At 42.7% G+C, this 13,851-nt stretch overlaps 1 protein-coding gene and 1 long non-coding RNA gene across 2 annotated transcripts; one reads left to right on the top strand and one right to left on the bottom strand.

Annotated features, from left to right (window-relative positions):
- Positions 1–1,958: 1,958 nt before the first annotated feature.
- LOC146251669 (uncharacterized) lies at positions 1,959–3,194 on the bottom strand. The gene is made up of 3 exons (XR_014732114.1): positions 3,051–3,194; positions 2,823–2,932; positions 1,959–2,404 (listed from the first exon to the last, which is right to left on the bottom strand). It is a non-coding gene; the product is annotated as an uncharacterized LOC146251669 (long non-coding RNA).
- On the top strand, positions 3,125–13,440 carry b4galnt1a (beta-1,4-N-acetyl-galactosaminyl transferase 1a). Its single transcript, XM_084680755.1, has 11 exons — positions 3,125–3,311; positions 5,360–5,616; positions 5,786–5,950; positions 6,240–6,346; positions 6,486–6,523; positions 6,658–6,838; positions 10,726–10,818; positions 10,921–11,108; positions 11,669–11,809; positions 12,260–12,497; positions 12,754–13,440. Exons 1-11 carry the CDS (start codon positions 3,267–3,269, stop codon positions 12,960–12,962), a joined length of 1,662 nt encoding a protein of 553 aa, XP_084536881.1. The 5' UTR covers positions 3,125–3,266; the 3' UTR covers positions 12,963–13,440.
- Positions 13,441–13,851: the final 411 nt, after the last annotated feature.

Raw genomic sequence — 13,851 nt, 5'->3', positions numbered from 1 at the left:
TGGTCCCACCGCTCAAGACCGCCTGGTCCCAACACAAGCTCTTCTCCTGCCTGGCCCCCCAATGGTGGAACCAGCTCCCCACCTCCATCAGGGACACTGACTGTCTCCCCACCTTCAAGAAAAGACTCACACTTGTTCCGGGAGTACAACGGCACTTAGGAATGCTTGCTTGATTGGACCTGATGTTAGTTTCCTCCAGGATCACAATGACTCTTATTGAAAGACTTGTTGCTCTTGTAGGTTAGTTATAACGAAGTTAACTCTTGTACTCGCTGTGAAATATTTTACTGTTGATTGTTCTTCTACAGGTACAGTCTTGCACTTTTTGTGGTTCATGTTGTTTTAATTTGTAACTTGTATAACTGCATGCTCTTATGGGTCTTCCCTTTGGCACTTGTTTAGTTTTTCACAATGTATGCTTCATGTTTTGGCTGCTTTCAGTGTTTGGGACTAGCTCGTTGTTATGATCAGTGACCTATGCTCTTTTGTAAAGCTCTCTCTTGGAAGTCGCTTTGGATAAAAACGTCTGCTAAATGCATAAATGTAAATGTATAGTGCAGGGGCATAGGTTTGCACAAAATGTATGGATGTATTTGAATTCTTGAGATCTGAAGAAGATGGTGATTCCAATTTTGTGTCTCTGTGTCAAGTGGGAAGTGTGAGTATGTCTGAATGTGAGTATGTCTGAGTGTGAGTGTGTGAGTGTGAGTGAGTGTGTATGTGTGCCCAGTGGCCTCAAGAGGTCCTTGTTCACCAAGCATTAAGAAACAGTTTATAATAGAGGGCACATATGGACATGTGTTACATCAAATAAACACAGTGCATCTACGAGGAAAGACACAATCTAGTAAATATTTAGTTGTCTAACATGACCTTTTAACATGAAGGAAATATCAACAAGCGACAACTTGTGTTTGACGTAGTATACATCATAGCATGTATTAAAAGGAAATATACACATCATCCCTACCCTTTGCTCAATACTTTGTGTCCTACAGCGCAGGGGCATAGGTTCATTTTCAAATGGAGCTAGGACCGATTGTTTTAATAACTGAGGATGCGGCTGTTAACCACAGTTTTCGAGATGAGAAGTAGTGAATCCTAGCCTGACGTTGTCATACTCATAATTCTTGTCAGAATATGAGTCTGAAAACTCTCCGTTGGGCTGTGACTACGGGGCGTGTTTCAACCGAACTCGTAAAACAAATGCCTCTTCGCTCAATTGGATAGACCTACAACCAATCAGACCAATGTAATTTGTTGAAAACGAATTCAACCCAAGGGCTCTTTCGTGACGTTGTTGATTACGTTACTGTTGATCATCTGTCCATCATCGTATATAGCCCGCCCTGACAATTTCATTGGTCCGTCCCGATCCTGGTTTTATGTAGTTGTTCCCAATACGAGACCCTCCAGACCCAACTTTCCGACCACATTTTTTTGTGGGCGGGGAGAAGTTGGGCTGGCAGCCAGGTTAAGTGAATCCCACACCCCAATGCCAGCGCACTCACCTGTTTTAAGGAGACAGTACACCACCTGGGCAAGTTTATTGAAATCTAAGTTGCTCTACCCCCTACAACCACCAACGGACAGCATGAGAGGTATGGACAGGAGGAGATGAGTGGAACATCTCTGGAAGATGATGTGTTTTCCCTACAACTCTTGAGGTTGGTGACAACTTTGACTGGTTACCTTGCTATATACTATTCACTCGGACTGTGACATTTGATCCCACCTGAATCATATTCTACTTGTATTTCAAATTCTAATTTCTCATTCCCAATTCCTTAAACTGTTTTTCCAGTAGGCCATTAATCCAAGCATCCAGCAAGTGTTAAAATTGACTTTTCACAGATTACAAGTAAGAGGCAATAACAATTTGCAATATATATATATTTATTTATTTATTGTGTATATAAAAAAGTTGTAGGAGACACCATTTAATATTGTATCCTGCAGCCATGTACACAAATTAAGCACTTGAAATTTGAAAACAAATTAAGAACATCACACATACCAATGTTCAGCACCTAGATTCAACAACACTCCCAACAGCATGTTCCCTAGCTGCTTGATGGGTTATTATTGTCTTGACTGGAGCTGTAGTATCAAAGTCCATAGAGCGAGCAGACATAAAGGGAGGAGGCAGACAGGATCAAAAACAGTGCGGTTTTTTCACTAACCAAAATACAAAAATTCAGGACCTCCAAAAACTCAGACATAAGACAGAAGACAAAAGATAAACAGAAACTCAAAGGGCAGAGTTAATCACATTTGGAACTACAACCAAAACTGAACAAACATATTGACGAGGAAGCAACCCTGAAAGCACAGGTTAGGTTAGGGTAATCACAATGCACACCAGCTGGGTGAGGTGTAAATGAGACACCAGATGTATCGGGAGCTAGGAAACAGGGGACGGACAGAGAGTGTGTGAGAGGGGGGGAGGAGTGAGAGGGGGGAGGAAAGAGAGGGGGGAGGGCAGGGGGGAGGGAGGGAGGAGAGAGGGAGGGGGCAGGGGGGGAGGAGAGAGGGGGGGGGGGGGGCAGGGGGGAGAGGGGGGGGGAGGAGTAGAGAGAAAGATTCGATTAGATTCAACTTTGTAACTGCACAGTACAAACACAGTGCCAATTAAATGTAATTAGCATCAAACCAGGTGTGCAAATATAGCCTATAAACAGGTATAAAGTGCAAACAATGTAGCCTTCGGAAGTACAGATTTATAGGTTAAAATGCAACAACTGTTTAGTGCAGAAGGTGCAAGATTGTGCACGGTTGTGTCTGAAGTTGTTGATTGCTGGGAGGTAGGATATCCTACCTACCATGTGGTGGAGAGTTGGATAGCCTTAACGTTTTAGTCCAACGTTCAGTAGGTGGACAGATGAGGGAATTAGCAGTGGACATGCTCCGTTTTTAACGAATCTATAGTAGACTAATTTAGGGGGAGGAAAACACTTTAAAGAAAAAGAATTTCGTTAAAACCGTCAATTGATTAAAACGAGATACCGTATCTCGCCTTGCCAAAGGGGCTTGGATAAAACACGACCAACCTGAAATTCATGAGAAGATGAGTCTTTTTTGAAGAGGAATACTGGTATGTTTAAGCCTGGAGCAAAACATTTTGTTCAGAGTCGATTGAAGCTAATTCTGTTTTATTTCTTCATCCCTTTTTCAAGTCCGGGTCAGCACAGAATTGCGCATTTAATTTTGTACAAGCACTTTTTCATTCAACTCAGGCTACTTTCCCATAGTCCACCCGTTCTTGCATGGAAATCTTTGACAGCGCCCACATATGGACATTACAAAAACAGGTTGGAGATTCTCACGGCATAAACTTTACAACACCGGGTATTAAGGAAAGTAGAACATTCGAGAGGTAAATTTGGCTTTTGCTTTGAACCACGCATATCGTATTTCTACGTTAAGTTGTTCAAGTTAATTGTAAATATAAATAAGGATTCTACTAAAACGGTCCTGGAAATTATGGCGACTATCTTTGTCTTTTGTGGAGTAAATGAGTCGTTGTTATTGATGGTAAAAAATAAAATTCAAGATGTTTTTAGATATCATTATTGGCATTTTGTTGGGAGGACGTAGCCTATATAGGCTATATACATGGCGTATATTTATGGATTTATTTTTTGCCCTTCAATATGCGAATCTTGATTGGTCGTTGCCACTTTCATTTCATCATGACGAATATTCTGAGGATAACAGTTGAAGTTTATAAACAAGTTTAGCTGGCACACAATGCACTAAAAACACAGCAAATGTAATCAACACTTCTGCTGTACATAATTTAGGCTTCTTTATAAATAATACATGATTTCACTCAGGGATTAACCACCGGGCCCAGGAACCAATGAGCTCAGGGGTCCCCTAACCCAGACCCTCTGCGTATCGTCGCTGTTAACTTCATATGTAGTGTATTGATATGATGATATGCACCGTAGCCGGTATATGCTAGGCTTAAGTCATTAATGTCTTTAACAGGGCCCCAAAAGTCCTACTGATTAAACTAAAAAAAATTGCCTAAACATTCAATTTGAAGATGTCACAAGAAAGAAACCATTATGATACCTTTCAAGTGATTGTTTATGCCCTCAGTTTATCTATAGGACTTTAGACTGGCTGCACTCCATGCAATATGGGCCCTTCAACTTTGTAGGGAGAAATCCAAAAAGCAAGTACAAAACAATAGCATTAGAGCTGTGTCTAAGCACCCCCAACACACACACACACTATTTATTGAATATATAATAGGCTTAACAATATGATGGTAATTTTTCTAGAAAGACTTGTGGTTGTGTGGGCTACACTCTAGTCTAGGGTTACCTCTATCAAATATTTTTGGAATAAACGTTGTTTATTTTGTTTACTCGAGTTCTTTTGCGTTATTAAACAACAATATCAATATTATTCCTGAAAAAAATAAAATGAATGTTTTGCCATGTTTTGGGGGGGGACAGGGAGGGGTGGGAAGGGGGCCTTGACACAGCCAGGCCCAGGGGCCCGTGGTTTCTTTATCCGTCCATGATTTCACTCATGTTAAAATGTCCCTTATGTTAGACAAGGAGATTTGTCTTTCGGCAGTTTTGACACTAAGGTTTCGTTGCTTTTCCTGTACTGCAAGTCAGTAAAGAATCTATTTTGTGTTTGAGTTCTAAACAAGATATGGACTTTTAAGTATCTGTTTACTGGAGTCAAAGGCAAAGCTGTGTGCTTACTGTGTAGAGAACAGGTCGCTGTGTTGAAGGATTACAATTTGAATAGGCACTACAGGACTAAACACGCAGACAAAAACAAGAACTGGACTGAGTGGGCGAGGGCCGCTGATGGTTTGCTACCTCTCAGCTGTCCTTCGCTAGCCTGGCTCTGCCCTCTTACGTACTTACGTTCAATTTTGATTTTGCTTTTGTACTACGTCTGGCCATGAGGTACGTAAGTCAGATGTCTCCGGTTAATTCTCTACCGGCCAAATGGCGAACAGAGGGAGTGGCTGAGAACAATGATGTTGATGTCGTGCGCTAGTTTGTGCTGTAGTTCCGTAATGGCGGAACAAATGGAGTCAAATATGTGGCAATACGAATGACAACCATCCTCCCATTATAATATCTATTCTCGTATGCGTATTTATTTTCACATAGGGCCTACTAAATAAGGATGATGGGATATGATCTAAGAGCACAAAACATAATGACAGTAAAGCAATGTGAATACATGTGATATGTTACATGACCCATGTTACCAGGGATTATGATAGTCTTGATGGGGTGCACCTCCACTTCCTGAAGGAGGTGCTGGAGTTGACTGTTGGCCCAAGAAGTGCCTTGTATCTCACACCCCCTCTCTGTTGCAGACATATTCCAAACCAGGCGCTGGTCAGCTTCCCTGTACACTGTATTCTGCGCTCTTTTCCATGATGCGTACTGCCCGCAAGGCCCTGCTGTCGATTCTGGCTCTTGGCGTATTGATTTATGCTCTTCATTCATGGACATTGTCCCCTGACATCCCAGTTAATGAGCGCCCAGAACTAGGCGTTCTATTTAAGAAGCTTCATAAACCGGTGGAAGAACATGATAATATCCCCTACCATGTCAAGGCAAGTGTGGCAAGGTAAGTGACGGCCGTGTTGACACACCAACCCAAACACTGTGGCCTCCACAGTGGTATACTTGGGTTAGCAGCACGTTCGCCTAGAAATCAAGACATTAGTGTTCCTGTTTCTCCTTCCTACAGTCACCAAAAGTGATGTTTTTCTTTAACCGATGTGCTCTCCACCCAGTCGTCTGAAGCAGGATACGTGCGTATGCAAGAGGGATGAAAGCATCCAACTGCCGTTTGCCAGCTTTCTGTTTCCGCGCGTATGGTCACATAACTTCCTCTCCGCCGTCCAGGACTCAGAAGTGAAGAGTCGCAGGACACAGGAGTATGAACGTTTCCAGAAGAGGTATTAAAACAGGACACACCGAAATATTCACCCCTGACCCCCAACCCGACTCAAAAACAAAAACACAGACGTCACCATCGACAAAGGTAGAAATGTCAGCATTTAATTGGATGGTTATGCAGGCCTACACACAAACACCTACAAAGCACACTCAGTTTCCTCGCATAAAAAAATAATTCTACAATTCCTTGTAAATTCCCACTGTCAAATTGAACCATATGAATTTGATGGAAGGTAACTGTTACGTCTGATTGATTGCTTTCGTACGTCCCCATTATTACTACTCTAGGTCCTCCAGCGCTCTGGACCTTCTTATCATAGCTGAGGCTAACAGTCCTCTCCAGTACCCTACTCAGGGGCTGGAGGTACGACCCCTCAAGACTATCATCATCCCTGGTAAGAGCAGATAATAAACCATACAGTAGAGAGCTTCTGCAACCATTAAAGGGCCGTTGACTTCCATCTGAAGGAATAATAATGAGTTCGGTTTGAGGATAAACAATAAATACAACCTTCACTATTGATCTTCCCGAAGGGCTGGGTCTGAAGGAACTGCCCAAAGACATATACATGGTAGGTTGTAGTTCTTTCTGTTTGTTGTATAGTTTGGTTTTAGGAGGTGCTGTATGATCAGCATCACTTCCCTGTATGGACTTGATAATTTTCCATGTATTTTGCATGTTATTACCATGGTGCTTTTCTTATAGGTGAATTTGACTGCCACCATGGGTACGTTTGATGTGGCTGCCACAGTGGATGCAGTCTTCATCACAGGGGTGGGGCACATGCACATAAGCATGTCCAGTAGGCATCTTCCGAATTTGAACCGACAGCTTCAGTTTGTCACCTACACAAACACTGTGTTCCACCCCAGGACAGCAGACATACGTGAGTCCATAATAAATACCGTCAGCTACATCAGAAATTAATATTTTGTTAAACCTCAAGTAAAAGATATCTTGCTCGCCAGATAGACAAAGTTTGAGCAGAGACAGCGGAAGAACTGCAGTGAGGCAGACAGAAAACAATCCATCCACGTTGCACAATACCGTTGACACATTGGAACTGCTCTCATATCCCACCAAACATTCCAACCCCACCCATAACCTGCTCCACCCATAACCTCACCCACCCATAACTTGCTCCACGGCACACTTGATGGCTTGGCGCACTAAGCCAACCAAAGTCATACAACCCAAAGTCATGTGCTGTATTTTGGGTGACCGTGGAGGTGGAAGGGTGGAGAAAGACACTGGGACTATAAGCGAGTTACAACAACATCAAGTGATTTTGGTGGAAAGCCAAATTTGCCCTTGTGTGTAGAAAGTATAGCTGAAGATCAAGTATCCGAAAGGCATAGTTCTTATAGTGTTGAAGTTGATAGTAGGGAGTCAGATGGCTGAGCAGTTATGGAATTGGGCTATTAATCAGAAGGTTGCCAGTTCGATTCCTGGCCATGCGAAAAATGACGTTGTGTCCAAGCTGCTTTACCCTACTTGTCTACTGGGAAATGTCACTGTACTTACTGTAAGTTGCTCTGGAAAAGAGCGTCTGCTAAATGTAAATGAAGTGGTTAGATTCAAGGAATGCTGTTTAGCTACAACTTCTTTCTTGCCAAGACATTGTTTGCCTGCTGTCTTTTGATGGGTTTGGATTCTCTTGGAGATTGTCTTCCGTGTTGCAAGTTTAGAGGGTATTTACATTTTCAAACAGCTATTAAATGATGGTGGGGGCTTCACCATCTAGTCTGTATCCTATGAAGTCGTTTGTAAACTCTCAAAGTACGTCAAGAAAAAGGTCAAAGTCCTCAAAACTCTATATGAAATCTTTCAGTGTTGATCTAATTTTCTCCAGTTTCAGGAAAAACATAATGTCTCTCATCCATCTACTGAATGTGGGTGGTGATTGATCTTTCCACAGAATTAATATCTGACGTCTAGCAAGCAAAGAGGTGAATGCTATGACAGCATAGCCCCTGCCTTTTAAGAGATCAAGGTTTTTTGTGTGAAGCCAAATATGGCACATACTGGTTGGGAGGGATGTGTATGCCTGAAATGTCTGCCCAAAATGTCCTGAGAAAAGGGCAAGACCAGAACGTATGTGGTCGGCTGGTCGACTTTTACAGCGGGGACACGCAGGGTCAACACTAGGGGAAATTTAGCCCTGGTCCAGTGCACTCTAAGGAAGATTTTAAGTTGAATTTGTCTGTGTTTGGCACAAGGAGAGGAGGTGTGTACTAAATCAAGTGCTGCTTCCCAATGATCCTCTCTCATTGCTTCCCTGCAGTCATCTTACCAAGTTTTCTTATTTTTTGCAGTGAAAGGGGAGAAATGTTGCAGATGTCATTATAAAGAATTGAAATTAAGCCTTTCCAGTGTAGAGATAGAGAGAAATTGTCTATTATATTATCTGTTGGAACTTTTGGGAAGGAGACAATGTCTTACTTGGAGATTAGTTTTACTTGGAAGTGAGATTTGACATAATACAGAACCTGAGTAGACCGGGCTGTGTGTGCTCTCCAGGGGAACCCAGGGCTCAGACCTGTCAGGTTGATATTCCTTCTGTCCAAAACAACATTTTCTGAATATATATAAGGCCCAGTAGTAGTGAATAAAGTTGGGTAGTGCCAAGCCAGAAAGCCCTTTGGGTCTTTCAAGAGATTGCCTTTTGATCCTGTGTGGTTTACCATTCCAGGTGAATGATGTTATGCTCTGGTCCAAGATTTTGAAAACCTTTTCCTTATCAAAATGGGAAAGTTTTGGAAAAATTAAAGACATTTCGGTAATACAATCACTTTAATGAGATTAACACGACCAAGTATGGAGAGTGGTAGACTGGACCACCTCACCATATCTTATTTACTTTTACCCAAAAAAGCACCAGTTTTATCAAACAGCGATGAACAACGTGGGTGTGATCTCCACTCCAAGGTATTTGAATCATTTTATAACTATTTTGAATGGAAAGTGAGTTGGGGGGAATTTGGGTTGCAGCCTGATTTGAAGGGAAGCATCTCACTTTTCTGGAGATACATTTTGTAACCAGAGAGTTTCCCAAACTGATATCAAATATTAACAGTAGAATTGATGAATGAGCCTACCTTGCACTATGCCTGAGTACTCCTCAGATTGTCTAAGGGCGATGGATAGAAGCTCTACGGCAATTGCGAAGAGAGTGGATAGTGGGCAACCCTGACGGGTACCTCTACCAAGGGGAAGTGGTCGGACTGCTGTCCATTGGTAACCACCGCTGCCAGGGGTTGAACATGCAGAACTACAACCCAAGATATAAACGCACTGTCAAATTCAAATTGTTTTAGCACTGAGAAAAGAGTGCCATTCAACACGGTCAAATTATTTTTCAGCATCGAGTGGTTTCACCATTTCAGGAGCAGATGCTGAAGGGGAATACACAATGTTCAGGAGTCTTCTTAAGTTTGAGCTAGAATGTCTATTTAAAATGAAACCAGTTTGCTCTGTTGATATTTTCTGAGATAAGAACTTCTCCATTCGACCAGCAAAAACTTTGGACAGAATTTTATAATCACCATTTAGTAAGGAGATGGGATGATATGAAGAACATTGGAGGTGATCTTTACTTTTTGGAATTAGTGTTATTGCAGCTTGACAGAGTTGGTGAAAGCTGTCCGGATGAAAGTGACTCATTGAACATGGCTTAAAGCAGTGGAGAAAGTTCAGGTGGAATTTTTTATAGAAGTCTGAGGTGGAGCCGTCTGGTCCAGGTTTTTTATTGCTTTTTAAGTATTTAATAGCATCTAAGATCTCTGCAGATGAGATATTTCCCCTAATTATGAACTGTGTTCAGATTGGACCGAAGGAAATGTAAGGTTGTTGAAGAAGCTGTCTATTTGTGGAAAGTTTTTGTCACATTCAGAGGTATAGAGGTCGCTGTAATAGTGTTTAAAGGCGCTGTTAATATCCAGATCGGTCACAGTTTCGTCATATTTATTCAACTTTAGGTATAAGGCGAGAGGAGGAGCTTTGACGGGCTTGTTGGGCTAAGCCTCATCACCTTTTACTGCGCCTTTGTGACTAGATATGTGGTCTTGCCTGTGGTGAGTGAATCATATTCTGTTTATAGGCATTGTCTGCTTCAGAGTTCAATCCCCTTTACTGACTTTGCATCCATTACCACAGTGTTTATCCACAACTGTCACACAGGGCCTGGCGCCATTGCGGGCCTCGCCCCTGCCTGGTTTGCAATCACAAAGTAGTTTTTTTTCTACTTATTTTTATCTATTTTTGCATGTATTTCAACTCCACGGACACAGGGTGTACGCAGCAAGGCACTCTACGACTCACTCGCACAGGATATGACCATATAGCTGTCGGAATTATGGATGGTCCCCGTGCAAGTTGATAGTGATACTTGCGCGTGTATCACAGTGTATGCCAATAAGCAGGGCTTATTGCACAGGGTTGACACCCTGTTTGCAGAGCCTCGCATGTTAAGTTTGCACAGGGCCTCGCACCGCCCCTTTGACAGCTCTGTGTTTACCCATATACTTATCTGGAGGCTGTGTTTGTTGCTGCAACCGGTTGGCATCTCACTATCTAAACTGTAATACTGACGCTAAGTGAAACAAACAAATTCATTTGAATCTAGTACAACACACATATAGATTGGGAATTATGAATTCCTGTTTAAGACAGAACTGAAAATACGTTTTTGTTTGTCTACTGTTGTGATGTGACAAAGACATCAAGATTAATAAGTGTTCGTATCCATAGTAACCATATCCTGTACCCTTTCAGTCCAGATGGAAACCCATGGACATCACTCAGTCTTTACAATCACCATTGGACATGTCATCACCCCAAAACTTGTGAAACCAGTCTTCAAAGAAGGTGTGTTATGCAGTTGTTTGTCTGCAATTAAGCAGGGTCAAAATAAATGTTTTGAGTGAAAACGACAGTTTATTTTGTATAAACGGTTAAATTTCCCTCCAGTATCCGGCATAAGTTCCCTCGTCACCATCGCTACCAAGACCTTCCTGCGCTATGATAAATTACAGGACTTGATTGACAGCATACGGCAGTACTACCCGGACATTGTCATAGTGGTCGCCGACGACAACGAGCAGCCCCAGCCAGTCAAGGGCCCCCACATAGAGCATTACACCATGCCATATGCTAAGGTGAGACAGCCTCATTTAGTGAAAACCTACTAAATATGTCATGAAAGAGTAAGCTGCCCTTTTTTTGCCCATCCATCTTAGACAGTGTTCATGTGGTTTCAGAGGTTGTTGGGAAGGGAAGTTGTTCAAGTCATTTCTTGACAGAACAACACAGGGTCAGACTGGACACTGAAATTCTTAGGACAAGACCACGCAAAGCAACCTGGCATAACATAGGTACACAGAACATAGATTTCATCTATGATAAGCAAAAATATAGTAAACCTCTTAATATACAATATTCAATACAGTGTACTAAACCTTTAAATACACATAATAACCTATACTAACCTATAAGTTGTAGGATCCAAAGTGGGATTTGGTTTATTTTTAATGTTCTTTTTTTATGGATGGGTCCCCTTAATTGAAAAGAAAAAAAAAAAAAAATCTACACAAGATAGGCGAACCTTTCACTTACATATAATTTAGGATCTGATTGTTTCTAGATCCAATTTCATTTGTATAGCCAGTTATAATCTGCATTGTTACGAAGAGCTTTAAGATGGCCTTTCCCTCCTCAGGGCTGGTTTGCTGGTAGAAACCTAGCCATCTCCCAGGTGACCACCAAGTACGTGCTATGGGTGGATGATGACTTCATCTTCTCTGCTCACACAAAGCTGGAGAAGATGGTGGACATCCTGGAGAACACCGCCTTGGACCTGGTGAGGGCCTCCACCATTCCTGTTCGGACAGACGGACTGACAGACAAACAGACTCTGAGTACTCACATACTCTGTTGGCTGTGAGAGACACTCTTTGAGGATTAATTTTATTGTAGGATTAATGTAGAAGTAGCCTGAACAGTCATCATGACATCAACTGAATGAACAGTTGGTACTGTTTTCCTCACTGTTTGACAACAGATGTTTGTGCTTGCGTCATGTGAGGTGTGAAGAGTGATGTGTTGAAAATAGATCTGAGCATTTTGGATACCAAATTGATATATATAATGCATATTCAATGTATATTCTGCAAGTTGTAACTTTAATGTGAGTTAACCGTGCAGCATGTAAACTAGGATGTCTGAATTACTCTGTGTGCAGCTACAGCCCCATTCACACTTTCCCTGGCCATCTCAGAAACTATGGAATCTTTCTCTGTACTTTTGCCAGGTGGGCGGGGCGGTGATGGAGGTGACTGGGTACACTGCCACCTTCCGCCACACCATCTCTGTGGAAGAAGGTGGCGAAGATGGGGACTGCTTACACATGAGGCGGGGCTACCACCACACCATCAAGGGCTATCCCAACTGCGTGGTCGCAGACGGCGTCATCAATTTCTTCATGGCGAGGACGGACAAGGTGAGGCAGGTGGGCTTCGACCCCCGCCTGGCCCGAGCGGCTCATCTGGGTGAGTGTTGACCTCTAGACCTGCGTGCCGCACACACCCACAGTGTTCCGCTAAGGACAGTTTACCTGACGCCGTTTTCCACGGCGCCTTTCGCTGTTCTCTTTCTGTCTGTGTCCCCACCCACCAATCTACATGAATCATTCCGCCGTCCTCATCTCTTTTACGACGTGTGCACAAACCCTCCTGTCATCGCTACCAATGAATCACTCATTTTTATGGTTTGCATGAATAGCTGCTGTTCCCTCTCTCCCTCTAGAATTCTTTGTTGACGGCCTGGGCTCTCTTCACATTGGCTCCTGCAGCGACATTGTGGTGAACCACGCTTCAAAGATCAAGTTGCCATGGGGCAAATCGGAGAGTGAAAAGGCCTACGCCAAGTTCCGCTATTCCCCCTCTAATAACACCAACACCGCGAGTGACTTCTACTACTTCAAAAGCCGGTTCCGGTGCATGACTAGTGACTAAGATGACCTCAGCCACCGATGGCGTCCCACTTGGCCTGTTTTCCCTCATTCCATCGGTGAAGGAACAAGGTTCCACATCATGGAATCCTTCATTGGAACCGGTTTGACCAACATTCTACACCATGGAGAGACAAAGCTGTCTAATGAACAGTGACTTCAAATATATGAGCGAAGAACATTTTCTTCTACAAATGATTCACTTTCGCAGTCCTATTTAAGTGTGCTTCAGAGAAAACTTGATCAATGTTTTAGTTTGGCTCAAAGGTACTGATTTCAATCAGGTGGACCTTTGCACCACAGTGGTTTGGTCATAAATATTTGTCTTTTGTTGCTCCTATCTAAACCTGCTGGGTCATGTGGTGTTTTTACAGCAATATTGAATGTTCACACACATTATCTCCAGTCCTGGAATGTGCACCAAATAACTATAGCGTCTTTGTCACAGGTTTATTAAAGTAATAATCAATTGGTCGGAGAAATGCAGTTTCAGGACCGCTGTTCTAGGACCCCCCTGTTCTAGGAATTTGAATTCAGAATTCAAATTACAAGACAAATATTATCATTATATCCTGAGAAGTGGATTTTGAGGAGTATAGCTCCATAGACCTCCATTCATTCTGCAGCGGACTGTTAGCGCCTTCATGTGGAACTTGATTGGAATTGCAACCAGTTCAGAACCCGGACGTTTCTCGAGAGTGGCAGTTCGACATTCTCGGACGGTTCACGCCTCTGCATCGTCCACTATCAGGTGATATTGTACACCAAGTCGGGCATTATCCCTTATGTAACCACAAGATGGCGATCACAGACCAGGCAAACACCACTGAAAGAACCAACCAAAAAAAGAGCACACATTTTTGCTTAACAAAAGCAGTATGCGTACTCGGGTT

This window comes from Hypomesus nipponensis, chromosome 18 (assembly GCF_054491055.1).
Source record: "Hypomesus nipponensis isolate SF chromosome 18, ASM5449105v1, whole genome shotgun sequence".
Taxonomy (NCBI): Eukaryota; Metazoa; Chordata; class Actinopteri; order Osmeriformes; family Osmeridae; genus Hypomesus; species Hypomesus nipponensis.
The sequence above is the reverse complement of the archived record's forward strand: the minus strand, read 5'-3'. Positions and strand labels throughout refer to the sequence as shown.

Coding starts and splice junctions, on each gene's coding strand:
- b4galnt1a (XM_084680755.1), top strand. CDS start 3,267: ATGGAAATCTTTGACAGCGCCCACATATGGACATTACAAAAACAG. Junction 6,347..6,485: donor CAAGACTATCATCATCCCTG/GTAAGAGCAGAT, acceptor ATCTTCCCGAAG/GGCTGGGTCTGAAGGAACTG. Junction 10,819..10,920: donor GAAACCAGTCTTCAAAGAAG/GTGTGTTATGCA, acceptor ATTTCCCTCCAG/TATCCGGCATAAGTTCCCTC.